The 19,633-nt window shown below is 40.2% G+C and overlaps 1 protein-coding gene across 1 annotated transcript in view; it reads right to left on the bottom strand.

Annotated features, from left to right (window-relative positions):
- CIITA (class II major histocompatibility complex transactivator) overlaps positions 1 to 13,967 on the bottom strand; it is a 30,820-nt gene extending 16,853 nt beyond the window's left edge. The window contains exons 1-6 of the mRNA XM_065644893.1: positions 13,665 to 13,967; positions 4,899 to 5,055; positions 3,073 to 3,201; positions 2,591 to 2,650; positions 1,212 to 1,295; positions 575 to 634 (exon numbers count right to left, since the gene is read on the bottom strand). Coding sequence (XP_065500965.1) covers positions 575 to 634; positions 1,212 to 1,295; positions 2,591 to 2,650; positions 3,073 to 3,201; positions 4,899 to 5,055; positions 13,665 to 13,952 — 778 coding nt within the window. The 5' untranslated portion in view covers positions 13,953 to 13,967. The remainder of the gene's footprint in view (positions 1 to 574; positions 635 to 1,211; positions 1,296 to 2,590; positions 2,651 to 3,072; positions 3,202 to 4,898; positions 5,056 to 13,664) is intronic.
- Between the last annotated feature and the right edge of the window lie 5,666 nt (positions 13,968 to 19,633).

The raw sequence follows: 19,633 nt of genomic DNA, 5'->3' as shown, positions 1-19,633 counted from the left end.
ACTAGGATGTTTTACTGTATTTTTGGAAAGTGTCACACTTAGAACAAAAGAGAGTCAAATCCAGGAAATGCCCAACTATGGCCCCAGTCACATTACCCAGCATAAACAAAAGGTGTACACGACAAAATTACTAAGTTTGGCACCACTCAGTTCTCCATTGTTCTGCTTCCTTCTCTCAGATAGATTTTTAAAAGTTCAACTGTGCCTCTGCTGATGCTACGGAAGTTTTCTATCAGCCAGCAGAACAGTGTGCTTTTGAAGCATAAGGATCCAACTGTTTCCAGGCTACCAAGTAGCTGGCTCTAAGATGCATGGTTTAATAGCTACTGGTAGGAGGGCATAGATTTGGTGCATCATGAATTAGCCAGAGGTGTGTAATAAGAATGTGATTCTACAGTGATTTCCACTCTGCTGGAAGTGGAAACACGAAAATGCACAACAATGCTGTATCATCAAACCTGTGAGAGCAAACTTTCCCTAGAAGGTAGAGTTCCAGTACCTAACAGAGGATGAGGCTTTGGAACACGAGACAATATATGTTCAATAAGCTTTTCCTGTTCAGCCAATAACTTACCAATTTTCTTGTATTTGGGTTCTGAGGCTTCAGAGCAACTCTCTGCAGAGCCTAAGAAGGCTGAAAGAGAAAAGGTGACGGTGAGTGATAAAAATTGAACCAGTATGGTAATTTTAAGTTTCCACCGTGGCAACTTATTTAAACTTTTTAAAGTAGAAGAGGGTGTTAGAAGTTTCAGTTCAGCTATTTCAGAACTGTACAGGTCCAATGTATAAAACATGAATGTAAAAAGCTTCACATTATTTTACTATGTGAAATTTCAATTAGGCTGCAAGAGTAATAAAAGATTTTTGCTGTTGTTCTCGCTATTAAAGAGGGAATCATTCGGCTAATGCTTGCTAAGCTATAGGTACACTGAAAACAGTGAACATTGTCACAGAGATGATTAAAAAAGGGAAGAAACATAACATGCTTAATGTCATGTTAGAGAACAAAAACTTCTGTGAATTGTAAAGAATGTGCTTGGGGGAGTTGTTTTCACTTCCAGCCCACACAGGATAAGCAAAATCAGGAGAAGCACATCTGGTTGTATCAGTGAAGAACTACATGAGAGATGCACTGAGGCTGTGTTAAAACCAAATGCAGATTTAGGATTCAAACACTACAGCCTTTCAAACTCTCACTGTTTTTCACTTACGTCGTTTATGACATTTCTGCATCTTTATGTCAGTAAATTTCTCAGTGTTTTCAGCAGTCATTTCATCCCAAATAAGGTTCCCTGCTAAAAAACATGAAATATTGCCAAATGTCAACCTTCGTTATCCTAGAAAAATTATAGAAAGAGGTAAAAGCAAGAGAAACACACCAACAGGTGAAGATGAAATATGTTCCAAACAAAATATGAAAACAATAATGCGATAAAACACATATCCAGATCATTATGATTTAGAAAGCCCACTGAGCTATGAATACAGATTCTGTCACCCAGTGTTAGTTTCTGAACTGCAAAATATTAATCTACTGTCACAAATTCAGTGGCTAATAAAACATCAGTGCTTCTCAATGCTCTAATGATGAGCAAAGGATAAAACATCACAGCATGATCTCAGTACTAGTAAAGTTACTTATTTTTTATATGAAAAGGATTAGTTTCTAAGAGACAAAGTAAAGGGTTCTAAACAGATTTTACATTTTGTGTTGTAAGAACTGCGAAGCTATCCATACCATTCTTCTACTGCAAATACTTAAGTATTGTATCTCATTTCCTCTAAAACCAATATAAATTTTGCCATTAGGTACAACCTCCCCCAGATTCTAAACACACCAGGGAACAATAAAAAAGCATTTAAAAAGCCAGAATTGTCCTAGGTAAGGACTGACCTTTCGTAAGTTGTTCCAAATCACCTTGCCCAAACATAAAACAGGATATACACAGATTCTGTGAATCTTTCTGATTCTATAGACTTCCCAATGGCCAAATATTAATATATATATTCTGAAATAGCAAACAGCTGCATTTATGCCACTACCAAAACAATGATTTTATACCAAAAGTCAAGCAATCATCTCTAGTCAAGCACTGAAAGAAGGAATCATTTACTATGGGTATATTATATGATTCCTGCAGTGATCAGGGACAGAAGTAAAATTTGACATGCTTCCTCAGCAGCTCCGTGCATCCTGGACAGAAATAAGTGTGCAGGAACTGCATTTATACACATGCAAGGTTCTCTGTGTGGGTCAGATTTAATGAACTTACTCATCCATGCTGTGCTCAGAATGAGTCTGACGCTAATTGGGGGCACATACTGCACTAGGCAGTTAAGCTGTGCATGCACTATGGCCATGGTGACGTGATCAGAGATAAAACTGCCATCTTTAAGAAACGACTGCAAAAATACAGAGAATCCTCAACGTTTTCCAAGAAAATCCTGGGACACAGTTCCCAGGGGAAAAAAGGGGATACCAGATGTATAGAAACTTTACTGGTGTTTGATTTTTGAGGGTGAAGTACAGCGCAGATGTTAGCCAGAACACGGTCACAGAGAAAATCAAAATTTGCCACATAAATCTTACCAAAAGCATCTTCTATCAGCTTCTCCTGATGATCTTTGAGCACATATTCTGCTAATTCAGCTAGCAAGAAGGGAAAAAAAAAAAGGAACACAGTAATGACACAGTAAATTTCACAGTAAAGCTCTTGGAAGCCTACCATCGTTAACGGAATTCTGCAGTACAAATGAAACTGAAGAGTTAAATTAAGTTTTTCTTGTAATTGTTCAGGAAATAAAGAACATGAGAAAGGAGAAGTTGAGACAGGAAGTATTAAGCAGAAGGAGCCATTAATAGAGAGATTTTCCCCCAAGAACCACAAGCTACTGTTCATCTGTTTCCCCACAATACACAGGTTTAGGTACCCTGGCTAGATCGATCATGCATGAGGGACAGGCTGCTTGAGTATATGATGCTGGTTTAGATTGAAAATGGAATTTGTAAGAAATAGCTATAGCAAGTGATTGGAAAATAGTGATTTAAAAAACCAAAAATTGCTTTCATACCTATTCTCGCATAAGCGTCTTTGGTGTTGGAACAGAGATACAATTCATCCCCACTTTCACCATTTTCTATTGTATACGGGAAATCCATATTATTGACCTGATCGTTATTGCTGGCATCAACTTCAGGATCTAAAATTAAAAAGGAGTACACATCAGCTCAATTAATGCCATAACCAAGGAGTAAAAAAAAACAGATAGCAGGACATGCAGAAAAGGCAGATTCGTTACTTCAGCATAAGGCTTTGTCTCTTCATTGTGAGCTGACTAAGAACAGAACAGAACTCTCAGGAATTTATAGTCACCCAGACATCAACACTTTTCTTTTGCTAAACACTGAGACATTATCTCTCCTAGTAAATAAAACAGCTCCAGAATCTGTTCTATGACACTAAGGCCTACACACATAGCCCAGACTCATCCATACTATTAAACCTTCTCATTCTTTAGGCCACGGTGGTACCATCCAAACTCCTGTTCAGAACAATCCTGGGTACACACTAAGCCCTGAACTGCAGCTACGAATTCCCTGTGAAGCTGCTAGTTGGCCCAAGCCAAAAACACACCCAGGACCACGGTAACGTCTTCAGAGCAGAGATGTTCGGTTTCCAGTAACTAACGCCATGTCCTGACAGTGTCCAATTTATCATTATCACCTCAGACACTGCTAAGGCTTGAAAGCGCATTCAAATCAGTGAAACATATCTGATACAAGTCAGTCCTTGACCCCTAATTCATCCTGCTTTCAGTCACTGAGCAGTGAGGCCATGGGAGTGAAGAAACACTCCTGTGGGTGTTATTAGCAGTTGGAAGTTGAGAAAGCAAAGCTGAGCCTGGAAAATAATTAATCGCAAAGACGATTCCAGATTCTGGTGCTCAGTCATCCGCCGATCTGACCATGTACCTGCTGACACTGGTCACTCATGAAAGCAACAAGGATGTGAGGTGGTATCCTCCAATTTGGTATCGTTTTATACCTATTGGGCACCAAGCTATAGGACTTCGTACCTGGCGTACATCTGTTCTTCTCATTTCATTGCCACTTTCAACCCACAGTCCCACTCATTTCTTTAAAATTAGCCCAGCTATTGCTCCACAACACAGTCAGCAGCACAGATAAACTCTCATACTTTTATGCCAGCAGACTCAGGAGGAGCAGAATGTTCCCAAACCTTGACACAAATTCAAGAGCAGAAAATTTGAGAGCCAGGGCAACCTCCTAATCTGATTATCTGTAGGAACTTATGTACAAGAACCTATCATCTTTACACTCTGGCCTTTGTGCTTTCTCCCCTGCCACAGAATCATAGAATTGTTGGTCTGTGCCCCCAAAAGTTATAAAATGGCACCTGGCAGTGAAAGTCCATTGTGTTGGTGCCTTAGGATCTCAGAAAGCTCTAGAAACGCTAGTTTGTTTGCAGACTGGCTTCATCACAAACTCATCAAAAAGTGTCCCTTTTGCAAAGCTTTTGGCTTGAAACTACAAAAGTGTTGACAATTACACTTGGCCAGCTTACAACAGAAACATTTGCAAATAAATTACTTACATGAATGATATCCAAACCAAACACATTAGCCACACACCTTGATGAGGGACAGTGCAGAAAGTTGTAAACATGTACAGTTTAAAAAACATGATCATTTCTGTAAGCAGTCACTGTTATAGATACAGACACAAAGTTATCATGTTGTGAGACCAAATGTCTGCTGAATTTAGTCCAGCCATCATGATAAACTGCTGTTATATGGCTGTATAATTGAGAGGAGACAGTAATAATCCATGGCATGATGACTAGACTAATCAAGTATTTTTTTAGTGTTTTACTAACCTGCAGAGAAGACATCATCTTCATTTCCAGATGACTTAGGATCAAGGACAGTATACAGATGCAATGGATCAATATCACTGTGCAGCAAATCAAGATAGCCATTCTCAGACAGAAGTGCTGAATCCATGATTTGTCCCTTGCTGTCTGAAATCAAATTGTAAAACAGTTAGCTATGACAAAACCACAGATTTTGTCAACCAAAACTACAAGTCCTGCACTGTGGCTTTCTGTTGACATGACATTGAGATCTGACAGCGGTAGAACTGGTATTGCTTACCAAGTCTTGCATTGAGTTATAACCCTGAGTTACTTAAATTTATAGATCCAGATACAGCTTGCAATTAGACTTATCTATTTTTCACTCCAATCGGGGCAGTGGGTACTGTAGCCTGACCACCTGGACTAAAAATGTCAAGTATTGAATAAGTCACAACTCCATGAGAAGATGGCAGTGAAGAGGCTGGAAGAAGAATCCCATTCTTTACTGTCAGGACAACTTCTTCTCAGGGGAAGGAGCTTCTGGCTGGGATGCTACACCCAGTTCCTAAGCCCTGGAGATGGCACTAGTAGACATCTCCTCTGCACAAGAAGGAACAGTGAAAGGTAGAACACTTATTTTACATCATTCTTTCCCAAACCATCTGGTTGTTTGAGTACAAAATGGCATGGTCAGCTTGGGAATTAGTTTCTGGTAAAAGGGCACTCACTGACATTTTGGAATCTATCACAATGATTTTGTAGTCAATGTTCTTTCCCCCTCAGAACTCATGTGTGTACCTACTCAAGAGCTGGGAATCACCACAGCCTTCCAAGCAGAGTGCTACACAGTACCTGACAAACGTGACTGATCCGAGGTGCTCCCCGCCCCAGTCACCCATGCTTAAATGAGAACCGCCTTTCTTCATAAAGTTTCTCTCTTCTTCCACCTCTTTTTAAATCCCTTCTGTTTCCTTCCAGTTACTGCAGCAGGCACTAGAATAAGCACAAACATTCTTCCCGGATATTCTGCAGGTACTGGAATAACACTATTTGTTGGTTATCCATTGTCTTTATCAAATTATTTGAAAAACAAATATTTGCTCCTCAGTGTTTACAGATCACTGATATGAATGCCAACTGGGCTGGCGATCCAAGTGATTTACTCCACCATAATACTGAGCATGAAATGAATAACCAGCAACATTTCCAGACCACGGGCTGTTAAAATAGATGTCCACACTCCACAGCCATGAAAAGTTTCAGCTTGGCATCAAGCAGCATCCTTTGCAATGAAGGACAGCTGTAACATGCTCTCAGATGTTCTGCCTGTAGCAGAGCATCCTTGCTGTCCCTGGCTGCACGTCTGATCCCTGAGGTGCGCAAATGTGGAGCAACCTGCTGTACCATGAACTCTACCTGCAACATGGAAAAAGAGAAATACAGCTACTGCTGCAGCTCTGCTGAGAGAGGCAGAGCAGCCCTGGTCACACACTACCACGTGCTGCTTCGTTATAAATGAATCTTCATTTCTCTTACCCCTCTGTGGGGCTGTCCCTGTGAACGGCTCAGAAATGGCCTCTCTGCCTTCTGCTGCAGAAGACACCAGAGTCTAGAGCCAGAATTCAGAAGAGCAGGTGGACACGGTGAGGTCCCACAAGTAGGAATAATCTACACTCAGGTAGTTCTCCTTGTTCATGTTGTGTGGCCTTGTTACGTTACCAAGATCATCAAAATTTGATATTGTTGCTTGTTCTGCTAAAAATGAAAAGCAGAAGTTGACAAACCTGCATGAGAACCAAGAATGAGGCTATGAACACACCAGATTAAATTTTCAGTTTGTTGCATCATTTTGCTTTGCCAGTTGCTTTGTTGAATTAATGTAAAATCTAAACAAAGTTTGGCCTTTCAGGCTGCCAGGTTGCCAGACTTTGCGAATAATGCTGTAGAGGCATTACCTCTGGGTCAATATAATTTTGGGGTTAGAGAGAAAGAAGTAGTTGGGCAGAAGCCATAACAGGAATGCAAGTTCAGTGATTAGTAAATCGCTTGATTACAGCAGACAAAGCAAAGGGCAAGCCCTATGGAAAGAGACTGGGTAAGACTACTTAATCGTCATGGAAATACTAAGCTCATAGTAGTAAGAGCTTCTGTTATTTTCAACCTTTCTTTCAACAGCATTTCCCTGTGGATAAGTAGGTAAGCAATGCAAAATACTTTTCAGCTACAATGGTCAAGAAGTCAGGAAGCAACCAAGAGGAAGTCTCGCCAGTGCCAAGACAGGTCAGAGAGCTGAAAATCTGAACGTAAAAGGTGCTATGACCCAGGAACACAGGAGTGAGAGCAACACAGCCTTCACCCTTGGGAAGAATGAAGATTGCTACCCTTTCAAGAAAAAGAAACTTGATTACTTGCCTTTTTTTTTTCCATCAGTTTGAATGGCCCTCGGTTCACTCTCTTTTTTTCTTAATTACTTTGGTTTTGACACAGATCTATACATAGCTGTCTTTCTATTGACTACACTGGATTGAGTTTTTGAAAGATTAAAATTTCCACACTAAGAGAGCCAGAGGCAAGGAGAATTACACCGCAGGGTCATTGAGGGTTTGCTGGGTGTTGTAACTGAAGCACACAAACTGAAACCAGACATTACCAAGCTTGTTTACATCTGCAATTCCTTTCCCAGGGTTTCCCCTTTTTTCTCACAGCATCCCAGCAATCCCCTATCCGAGACCAAAGATGAATAAGCTCTGCACTGCTCAACACTTTCTCTGTTGTTTCATACCTGATTTTAAGTTAGTTTACTGACAATACATTCCCTTTGGGGTCCCATACAGTGCTGCCTAACTGGGTGTTTGGCACATTTCACATCAGAGGACTAAAAAAATCTCCAAATAATGTCAGTGTTTGCGCTGTGAACGCTAGAGCCAGCTCTTGGCGGGAGGAAGCCGGACCCCCACACGGACCTGCGGGATGAAGGACCAAAGTCCCCGGGGACACACGTGCCCTCCCAAGCAGCACAAAGCGCGTGTGCTGGGCAGGGCAAGGTAATATGTACTGCGAATGTATGGCCATGCCATTCAGAAAGTTCAATCCTTTGTGGTTTGAACACTGGTTAAGACAGATTTATTTCCTTCTGTCTTTAAATAAGACCTTTCAGCAGGTTACACACTCCAGCTGCATCACTGTACCCCGTATAGTTCCCTTTGCGTTACCTGTGCAATGATTCAGTGCATATCTGCACCAGTGAGGGCTCTACCTGGGATGTGTTTGGTTTTGCTCCGTATTCTGCATATACAGCACAACAACATGATTCACTTCGAAGACTCTCAAAGTTTTTTTTTTTCAGGGCTCATTTTAGAGGCCAAGTGATATCATAGGAATTAACAATGCTGGAAAAGCATTAAAAGAATTAGTGAACACCACCGTACCAGGAAAAATAATCCAGTTAAAGAAGGAGCAGGTGTTCACTTAAATCACATACAAGTCTTAAGAGTTAGATGGGGCATTTTTAACTTCTGAAGATAAGGGAGGTGATTGTCATTTATCATTTTGCCCCAATAATTTGATTTTTATATATGTCTTATATTTTAAAGGAACAACATGTTGAAGACTCCAGGTAATAGGGTCTATTACTAACTAAAATCAAATGGTATCTGAAAGAATGGAGAAGGATTATACAGACAATAATGGAGTATTTACTTCAAAAATAAGGTGGATGCTTCTGAGGAGATTTGTTACAGGGTTTCCTTCCCCAAACCTTGTTGACATCTGATCCGACGGATAATAAAATAATCTCCCACATGAGTACACAGGTTAAGAAAATGAAACTATGTAAAGTCATTCCAGGAACAGAGGAAATCCCCTCACAATTTTATTTTTGTACCGGTTTAGGAAGCTGAGGACAATTCATAAAAAAGAATAGTAGTGCCATGCAAATCACACATTTTTTAACCAGAAGATGACATAACATTACAGTTCCAAGTCTCAGATTACAGAAAAGTAAGAGAGTGGACTGCTGTGAAGACAGGAGGTTGAAAATTTAAACACAAAGATTGCAAGAAAATAACATTTCTTCAGCAACACCCCAGACCCACTAACCTGAGTGAAGCATGCTGACAAAAACCAGGTTATATCAAACTCTAAATCAGGAGTCCAGTGACACACTGGTATTCTGAGCTAAAAGCTCATTATCAGCAGCCACAATCTTAAAGCCTTTTTTTAATTTTTAAACAACTTTAGAGAGTCTTCTCTCTTCTTTGCATCCCCCGGAGGTTACGTCACTGTGTACAGCACGCATACCAGCAGGACGTCCCCTCCGTGCTATGGTCGCCTTTCCTCTCCCCAAATCCATCACTAACAATTCCTCTGCTCCACAGGCACCAAACAGATTTTCCTTTCAGAGATGGTCTGATTATTGTAAACTGCAAGTAATGGTGCTCAATTTATATTTAGCCTTGAAGGTTTTAGTTTCTATTTCAGACCCAGGAAAGGCTTATACATTTGGAAGCCAGTTTAACTTTTCCCACGGTATTACATCATTTCACAAAAGATATTACTTTTACCGACAGTCTTTATCTTGCCAATGGAGTGGTGTGTTACTTTCCATGGGCTTTATAGTCTAAAGAGGGAGAACAGAGATGATGCTTGAAAGAAAGCTGCTCTATATTCTGCCACATTCTCCTTCGTCTACCTTAGAGATGAGTTTAAAGAAGTTAAAAAAAAGTATGAATATCAGGTAAAAGGAGCTTCTGCCTTTCAATTAACTTAGCTGGATACTGACCAACACAACAGATAAAAGAAACGTTACTGGCCTTGTGCTGGAGACAGCCGAGTTCAAGCAGACTCATAACGTGCTGTCCTGCAGGTGTCAGAGTTGTGATTTGAGAGTAGAATTTGCCTTTTCAGATCCCGTATCGCCTGGTGTGTCACAGCTGTGCCCAGCTCTCCCATCCCAGCAGCCACATGAAATAAAGCGGCACAGCAGACACCTTGCCTATAAGCTTTTTTGGCAGAAAAAGTACTTTTGCACAGAGACTTTTTCCAAGACAACATCTCAGCCCTCCTAAATGGGAAAGTAAAGCCAGAAAAAGTAAAGCCAGTGAAAAAACTGGAAATAGGCCAATTTTTTTCTAACAATCCTCAGTTTCACTTTCTATTGGAGCAAACATTTATACAAAAAACAAGTACGTTTTAGCAAAGCCTGGAATAAACTACGGCAACCTTTTGGGCAAGTCACACAGCTAGCCACAAAACAAAATTGCTAAAAATTCTCCAAAATTTCAGACTTCATCCTACTAATATTTCAAGCAATACAAGTCCAGATACTGACACATTATATTTACCAATATCTACAAAAGATAAGATGCGCTTCCCATGACAAAAGCACTGCATTCAAGAGTTGAGGAAAAACTGACCTTAGAAAGCTGGACAGTCACTCTGTCACTCTGGATCCAGATCCCAAAAGTGAGAAGAGCTGCTATCACTGCCCAGGGCTTATAGAAAGTGACACCAGAAAGGAGGAAATGAGCCAGACCGCTTGCTGCAGAAAAGTTAAAGGCTCAGGGGAATTCCGAAGAGGAAAATTAAGAGGAACCTCCCTTCTAGCAAGTCCTGTATAGTGAACACGCTTATCTTTACCCGTTGATTCATGCCTAAGAAGAGCTTGCACTTGTCACTAGTTACGAACAGATTGATACATTCGGTTGGAAGACGAAATTGGATGAGAGCTGGCGGTTACAATTTCTGGTGTTCTCCAGAACTCTTCCTTTTCTTTTTTATTCCAGTTGCAATCTGTCCCAAAGCCATGCTGTTAAACAGTCCATCACTACGAATAAAGCAAGAAGCATGCAGACACTCTTACCTTGCAGCTCCCTTTGATATAACAGAAGTGAAAGTATTTCTTTCACGTGTTCACGGGCTTTACCAATACAAAAATTACTTTGGTATCTTGTGCAAGTATCTCTTGCCATTGGCTCAAAATGATGAGTAGGACGTTCTATGCAACAGGAGCTTGTAAACCTTGTCTGGCTTACACATGGTGTTCGGGGTTTGCTTGTAGCAGCATCTGACAGAATGTTTATTCATTTCACCACCCTGCCAGCGCCTACCTGGCGTAAGACAAACAAACTTTTGAAAACCAACTTCATTCATGAGCGTTCCTACCGCGATGCCTCTACTTGCTGCTGTGTGGCTTTGCAAGCTTATTTGCCTATTTTTCTATTTTTTACCATGCACAGACCTACACAAATTAGAAATTAATTGTGAAAGAGAGTATATTCCCAAGTGAGCAAATACTTTTTGTAGTATTATTCCATTGGCTATGGCTTATACCAAAAGTTCCACCAGAGTCTGTAGGAAGCGCGATTTGATGAAGTCAATGACATCCAGGACTTGCCGCTTCAGTAAGGCAAGTTTTCAATCAGCTGCTCAGTAACAAATGGCTTCTGCACAAGGCAGCAGGTGCTATAACCAGAGCAGCTGCTGACCCGTGTCAGCCTCTTCCCTTTGCATAGGAGATGCACTTCCACCAGGTTCCATAGGAACACACTCACTGAGAAAAGATAAAGCTGTTTCCCTCCTGGGAGCACCTGATCTGTTCCCAGGGAGCCCAGCCTGTGATGCACAACGGCAGCTGCTTCGGGCTCTCTAACCCACCAGGGACCTGTGTTCCTGGAATTCCTCTATGCACATCAGAAGGAAAGCGACATCTCAGTATAACAGCATTCAGAGCAGAAAATAATGAAAAGCTGCACAACTACAGGTTCTGTATTTTAGTGCTCTGTTTTGATAGGAGACAATAATACAAACACTGCACGAGAAATCCCTACAAAATTTAAGAGGGTTATTTGTGAGCCTCATTGTAACGTGCAGCACAACCCCACAAGGTATAAGCTCCTTTGCCAGCCCTGCAGTCAGATTTCTTTACCAGCTCTGAGGCTGAGCAGAAAGGAATTGCTGGAGCAAATGAGAGTACTGCCTCATCTAGTGCCTAGTCGATAAAGATGGGCTTAGAGGGAAAACAAGAGGCTGCGAGGCAGCTGAGAACGGCCTAAGGCTCCCAGGTCACCATCAGCTTCTTTGCTTCAGTGTTTGTTGTGAAAGGAGGGAACAGAACAGGTTGGTTAGTATGGAAGCACTGCAAACCAGATGTCAATAGTGCACTTTGCAAGAGGGAGAAAGCTGAGGCTTTTTTGTCCAGAAATTGTGAAGATCTGTTTTGTGGTAGAGGAAACAGTTGCAAGACTATTAAGTAAAGAGTGAGAAATCTGTTCCTGGCCTGAGTTTTCTTTGCAAGGCTTCTTCGGAGTGAAACAATGATTGAATGTAAGGCTGAAAAATTAACGAATTTCAAAAAGAAAGTCATAAAATAATTCGTTTCAAAGGAAGCTGAAGCCTCTAATACAATTTGAGTCATTTCCTGGTGAATTAATGGATTTGAAACCACTTTTTTTAAGCCTATCTCTACTACAAAATCTAGAGAACAGTGACAAGAGTTGAACATGCGATGGATGAAAACTAATGCTGCTTCTGAGGCACTTCAGCTTCCCTCTGTCATGTCCCAAATGTATGCAGGCTTTGTGACAGAGATACAGAGCCAGGCATGACAGGATCAAGATCTCTGAACGGAGATTTTAGGTGCTACCATTACAAAAATGAGCGGGAGCAGACATCTTTTCAAGCACTTCAGGGATTTAATTTAAAATAGAAGCCGGACTATATATACTCCCAGCATAAGTGACACTAGGCCACTTGCTATGATATTCTACAGTTAAAATATGAATTCTTGGCATTAATTTGAATGCATGTAATAATAGAGCTAAAATCTTCCAGGTCAGTATTTTGTTCTCTCATCAACTACCTTAATTTTTTTCTCCACCCTTTCCCCTTGAACTTTCAAGCATGCCTTGAGAAGTGATGTCCAATACTATATTTTAGGGGAGGAAAAAATTGATACCCCTGATTATGTTGCAGCCCAAGGTGCTTCCATCAGTTCTGCAGGACTACCCCAACATTCTACTAAGCTTTCTTTTACTCTCCTTTTACAGTTGCTTGGCTTTGTAAAAATAATTCTGAATGCTATAATTTAAGCTGAGGTTCTGTCATTTTACATAGGATGGACAATGTCAGGATTGTCCCAGAACTATCCCTGTTCTCCAACATATACATTAATCCTCTGGTGGGTTAGACTGAAAAGTGAGTTTACTGCCTCAGAAATATAAGGTGTCTGTGTTTTTATCTCTCCTGCCGCCCACTAAAAACCTCAAAACTCTTGAATCCAGCCTCATAAGTCATTAAGTACTTCTCCTGCTTAAGCCTCCAGCAGCCTCTTGCAGACAGTGTAATTTTGTTGCTTATAGACATCTGGAATCTAAAATTAAGTGATTTGTGATCCATATGTGATTGAAAAAGATAAAAGATTTCCCTCCATCAATTACCAGCATGTGCCATGAACAAATGCTACTCAGACTATCAATGGTTGGCATGTCCATTGAGAAAAACTGACCTTATCGTGGTCTCTTTAATCTACTCTGCATTTCTGGTTGTGCAAAAGGTGGCAAAGAACAAGCTTCATTATGGCCTGGCTATGAAAACGGGTATCTGTAGCTACCCTGGATGGGTGGATCTCTTTTTAGCTGCTCTTGCATTACACTCTGCTCTCTTCTCTTCCCCACCTGCTCTCCACTGATGCACTTTGCACTGTGCCACAACGCAATCTCAAATGCAATAAACAAAAGTAAATCTTTAACAAAGCAAAAAAACAAACAAAAAAACTGATTTACCAGAAATGCTTCCTGTTGGCTCATTATCTGTCACGTTTTGAGGCTTACTGCCACAGAGGTTTAAATAACACAGGGGAACCGAAGTGGTCAAGTACAGGTCCCATTTTTCCACAAATGTCAGAGATATTTTCCTCGCGAGGTCCTCTCTGTCTTTTTCGTGGAGCAAGGCTTGATGGTACTCCTTGGATATCACATTTTCTTTCAGCATGAGGTTAAGCAATGCATGCTTATCAGAAGCTGTAGCAGCTGAAAGAATCTTCCTTACTCTAGGCAGGATCTCCTCAAAGAGATTCATACCTGCATCTGAAGATGTTAGAACGAGGTCTGAGCAAAATCTGAACTGTTTCAATAAAATAAAAAAAAAAATCCACTCAGTCAGCATCAAAAAGATGAAGTGAAAAAAAAAAAGTTAAGACACTTTGGCCTGCAATAGCAGAGTTATTTCCTCATTTGATTAAGCCTTTAAATAACATTTCCAACAACAAATAACTTGATAAAATGACACAACAGCACGATTCTTCAGAAAACACATTTTTCCAATCAGCAACATGGTCACCTGAAAAAATAATTTTAAAATATATTTATCCCATGAAAGAAGGATCGCCATAGGTCGAGCTTTATCTCCTGGCCAAGGTGGAGTGTGGGCCCAGCAAGGTCATTGCTGAATCCAAAAGCTTCAGCACAAAACGCATCCTCTGCAAGAGGGATAGGCTTAAAACTTGGAGACTCCAGTGTAAGGTTAGACATTACGTTGTGACCAAATTCTGCTTTCATTAAGTCATATGGGTTAGAATCTGGGTGAAAACTTTGGGGTAAAAATTTATCCCAAACCTGGCTCTGGTTTCTGCCATACCTGAATTTGTTAGGAAGAAAAATAACTAGAAAACAAGCTTGGCCTGACTTCCATATATTCTTATTCAAAGTTAACATACTTATACTCCAAGGGGCAGACGCTTTAAGTTAAATTCCTTAAAGAGAAGAGTTTTTAAGTCCCCAGTTTAAATAAGTAGCAAATCTTCTGTACTGCCAAACACAATGTTAAAATACAGCTCCAAACCTAGGACAACTTGAGCCTCAATTCAACTCAAAACTATTCAGAAGTCTTTTTTAAGATTGCCATCTTGAGTAACTTCTTGCTCTTCTGTTGTAGAGCTCAAGACCAGGCAATGTCTAATTCGGGCACTTCGAAGACTTCTAAATGCAATCAATAGTGTCTCACCTTTGTCTTAAGAACATTTTCTAACAGGGAGTAAAATAAAGAATGACTGCCTTCAGACTGGATAACATCAAAATTTAAAAAAATCTAAGTTTGCAGTAAGAGCAGGGTAAAAGGAACAGAGCAAATTATCTCAATCAGATCAGTTAAATGCATATCTAGAACTAGAGTATTTTTTTATTGTTAAGAGTGCAAAGATCATTAACCAGTCTTGTATATTGCGACTGCCTGCACAACACAGAATAAATCTATAAAGCCAACATGACAAGGAAGAATATCACTAGTTACTAGAACTTTAATGTATTTAACAGAAGCACCTCTGAGCCAAATACGAACATCGGTCATGTTGTAATCAAAAATAAGGTATATCATTTATGAGCTGGGTTAACTAGATTCTAATAACATGGTTCTTCTTCATAGTAGCTACATCTGCTAACAACAGTTTGTTAAAGATGCAAAGTAAACAACTGCTTTTGCTGCAATATTTAAAATACTGTAAATTAAATCAATTTCCTCACCTATACAACCTTTTACAGGCAATATGTTTCACATTTCCAGGTCTTTGATCATGAAAATGTGTTTTATGAGACTCGAATATATAAAAAAAAAAATCTAAAATTAAACAGATTCTATCCAGTGCTTCCTAACGCTGATTTATTTTCCTTATGCCTATTTAAAACTTTCTACTTATTGCTTTGTACAAGGATTTGCAGCGGCTTGTGTTTAGGCATTGTTACTGTTTGGGGAAGAAAACTTCAGGGTTTCAGAACAGTAGCAAAAGCATTATAAAGATGGCAATGGCTAAATAAACTGTAACCAACTACTAACAATTCGGTTTACGCTATAGTTATTTTCTGCTTTGTTTTTAGATACCTGGTTGTTCTAGCAGAACCTACAGCCTTGAAATAAACACTGGGGCAAAATTTCTAGGGCTCCCTGGGAGCTTACGGATGGGAAGTTTAAAATCCAGTCTGCCACATGGCTGCCTGAACAAACCTGTAGGCTGAGTATGGGACAAGTATTCAAATATAATATAAATATTTTTCTCTGTATTTGCTATGAGGTTTTACTGCCTTGAATATTGCCATGATTTCTTTTCACCATCAGACACATTTGAAAGTGGAGAAATAATCCCACTTACTAAGAAAAAATGCACTGCAAGGAACTTACTAAATCTTTATAAATTTTTTTAAGTACAGTACTGCAAAATCTGGTTAAGATCCAAAACAGCTTTGTAGAATAACAAGAATTTGCTGCACTTTCCAAATGTTCATGTTTATGTTCAATATCAGGAAATGTATGCAAAATACTGGAAAAATAAGCTCCCTCATTACCCAATAGTATTGCTTTGACTTGCAGTGCAGGTAGGTAACAAGTTTTACTGTAACTATATAAATGGCAACTGAGAAAAGCAAAATCATTTATTTTCCTTAAGGAAAAGTAAATCCCTTGGATCTTTCGTGCATATTCTTCTTTAACTCAGAATTTGTCTTTTAAACATATTTTCCTTTAAAGTTGCTGCCCACATTGACCAAAAAAAAAAACAAACCAAAAAACAGAAGCAGCATTAGTTTTGTTGAAGTGTGAGTAGGAATAAGCTCCAACTCATTCAGAGGAGCATTGCTCCTGGGGTATTACGTGAAAAGGACCGTTTCCCATAGTTTTAGCAGCATAAAACTGCACTCAATAAGGTACCTCCACTTGTACTTTACCACCTTGTGGTGCAGAACACATGCTGAAGGCAGCCAGGCGTTTGCCTTGCAGAAAGTTGGGAAACCCTTGCTATCACGGCACAGCTGAAATGAGTTTACCGCAGCCCTGGGGAAGAGAGACAGTCTCAACATCAGCTTCTCCTGCAACCTGTTTGCTCTTGAATGGGTTCAACAGATTAAAAGAAAAAAAAATAAAGTTTTGTCTCCACTATTTGGCCAGAGAGGTTTTCAGAAACCTTTCTCAGCATCATCAGTCACATTCAAGGCCTCTCTAGGCAGCAGTTCTCCTGACTAAGTCTCCTTCTTGATGGGAGGTGGAGAGTTCAAGCCACATGAGAAGTTGTGTATTCAAAGAATAAACTCAATTTAAACTGTAATCCTCAGCAACTCATTGACCTGCTGCACCTTGGCTCTGCAAAAGCCTTGCTCAGTGCTCCAGGGCAGAAGTGTGTTTGACTGTGAGGGGCTATAATAATGTGGGAATAGTAAAATTGTTTATGTGGGCAAAGAACTCCCATCCACAGGACAGTTCCCTCCAGAAGCAGACAAGCAAGTGACCTTGTGACAGGTAATCATGATTGCCATTTAAGCTTGAGAAAACCAGATTTTCTGCAAGTGTTTCCACCTGCCAATGTGCCGAGGCAAAGTTCACTGTGAGCAGCAGATTATAACCCAAATACAATATTGTTTCTTCTGTTACGTCTAGATTTGAGACAGATCAAAAGTGGGATTGGCTTTTCATAGGTGTTAAGATAGAAAGATTTCAAGTTGATTCTTGTTTTACTCTTCCCACATGTTTTAAGGAATCCTGAGGAATTTTTCAAAAAGATCTGCAAGATCATCATCTGGGAGGAAACACGGTTTCTATACGGCTGTCCCCAGCTGTTGCTGGGCTATAGGCAAACACACCAAGCAATACTGTGCTAGGAGTCCTCTGCCTTTGACCACAAAACTGATTGTCTTGTAGCTAAGGCCAAAATAAGGGAAGGGGGTCATAGTGGCTCAAGCTTTGAAAACTTGATTCAAGTTCTAGTGCTGCTACAGTCCTAATTTGCAATTTTGAGAAAATAATTAAATGTGATTTCTATTTCTCTTTTCGTTGCTGCATTTATATTAATAAAAATAAATTTCTTGCTATCTTGACACTATATAAAATCTACTAACGCTCATGACGTACCCAGACGCCAGGTACTGAAGGATGTAACCTGGCCTACATTGGCACACTTTAAGCTGCTTCAGTGTCCCCAAGAAAAACAGTGAAATGAATTGCTAAGATCTGACTGAGATTATTTGGATTTCAAGGTTAGCCGTAGACTTTGGGCAGAATCACATTTACTTAGAAGTGATACTTCCCCTCAACGCAGAGAAATCAAAAGCATGAGTTCTCCTTTTTAACTTTAACTTTCCTCTTTAAAATGTATCATAGCACAAACAATGTGTGTGAAAAAGAGAACTAACTCAGGCTGTACATTTTTTACTATTTGTTGCTTATGTTGCTATTGTTTAGCATTTTCTATAGCTAAGGCATGTCTTTTCTTTTGGACTTTGAGAGGAAGACTACCATGATGATCCTTAAAAAGACATACAGCTGCTGTGAAACATCACTTGTCTACATAAGCTGTGTGTCAGTTAAAGGGAATCCTTAGAACGGCCAGTTGTGCGTTGAATACAATTGGAAAGTAGGGAAATTTGTTAATGTCTATGAAAAATTGCTCAACCAGCAGTACATCAACGATATTCAGCCTGGATAGAAGGAATCCCCAACAAAAATTCTGGTATGAATCCAATTTATGGCTGGAGGGGCTAAGGACACTGACTGCAAAACCAGAGCTTGAAGACAGAGCCAACAGCTCAGACAACATGGAAGGAATTTTCAAGGGAGCGCAGTTCATTCATAACACAGCATCTACTGAAACCAACAGGGACTTGGCGGCAGTGTCCAAGAGCATTAGAGAATGCTGCCCCCACTGAATATCTAATGACCAGCCTAGCCTTTGACTTCGTTACATTTGGCAAAGCTGGACTGCAGGAACTTACTTTGGTTACTAAAGTGTCTTTCGTTGTGCATACACACAGGATTTCCTACGTAATTCTGCCAAAGTTTACAGCTCTTAATGTAAAATCTTTTGTATCTATTTAGAAAATTACTTCCTATAGGAAAGTAAAGGTGTGATATTCTGGAAGATGCTTGGAACACAAAAGGTCTTTCCTTTAGATTGTGGAGTTGTTTTGTTTGGTTGGTTTTGGTTTTTTGTTTGTTTGGTTTTGTGCGTGTGGTTTTTTGGGTTTGGTTTGTTGTTTACTTCCCCACCCCCAGCTTGTTTTTAAAACTGTCTGATCAAATCTTTTCCCTGCTTCCTCACCTCAGAAACTTGCTGTGCTTCCATCGATGTGTAAAAGTCCTTCAGCACCCTTCCACACCTGCCCTTCCAGTATCACCTACCCTATTGCTCCCTGAACACCGTGCCGAGCCTCGGTAGTACAGCAGGAACACTGCAGCGAGACGTGGCTGGAGCCCATGGGGATGCACTGCAACACTGCTGCTCACACCGCCAGCTTCTCCAGAACAGAACGTTCTCAGGCGAGGTTAGGAACTCAAAAGGTTGGGAATTTCCAACCTAGTAGGTGCAAAGAAAGGCTAGGGCCTCAAATATTTGTGGTCATTCAGAATCTCACAGAACTTTGGACAAGCGTTCTCAGAAGGCTGATGGAGTGAGGCTGGCTGAACAGAAGACCTGTTTAGACGCTGCTTTCAAATCCTCATAGACTGACTCCAAAGGGCATTTCTGCAGAAACGACCTTGGGTTCTACTTTTATTAGGCTGAGATATCAAAGTTTGCTGCCAGTCTGCCATTCAATGGAATTCTGCTGTTTCTCTAAAATATTGGATTTTAAGAACTCATAGCCCTCGCATTTTTAGCTTAGTAACATAAATAGTAACAACATAACAACATCGATTTGCCATCCCAGCTTGTGCAGTGCAGATTCATTGTCATGCTGAGAGGGCACAGTTACTGCAAAGCTCTCTGTGGAGAATTAGGCAGATAT

The sequence above is a fragment of the Caloenas nicobarica genome, chromosome 14, assembly GCF_036013445.1.
Source record: "Caloenas nicobarica isolate bCalNic1 chromosome 14, bCalNic1.hap1, whole genome shotgun sequence".
NCBI lineage: Eukaryota > Metazoa > Chordata > Aves > Columbiformes > Columbidae > Caloenas > Caloenas nicobarica.
Note: the sequence above shows the minus strand (reverse complement) of the source record. Positions and strands in the feature narration are given on the sequence as shown.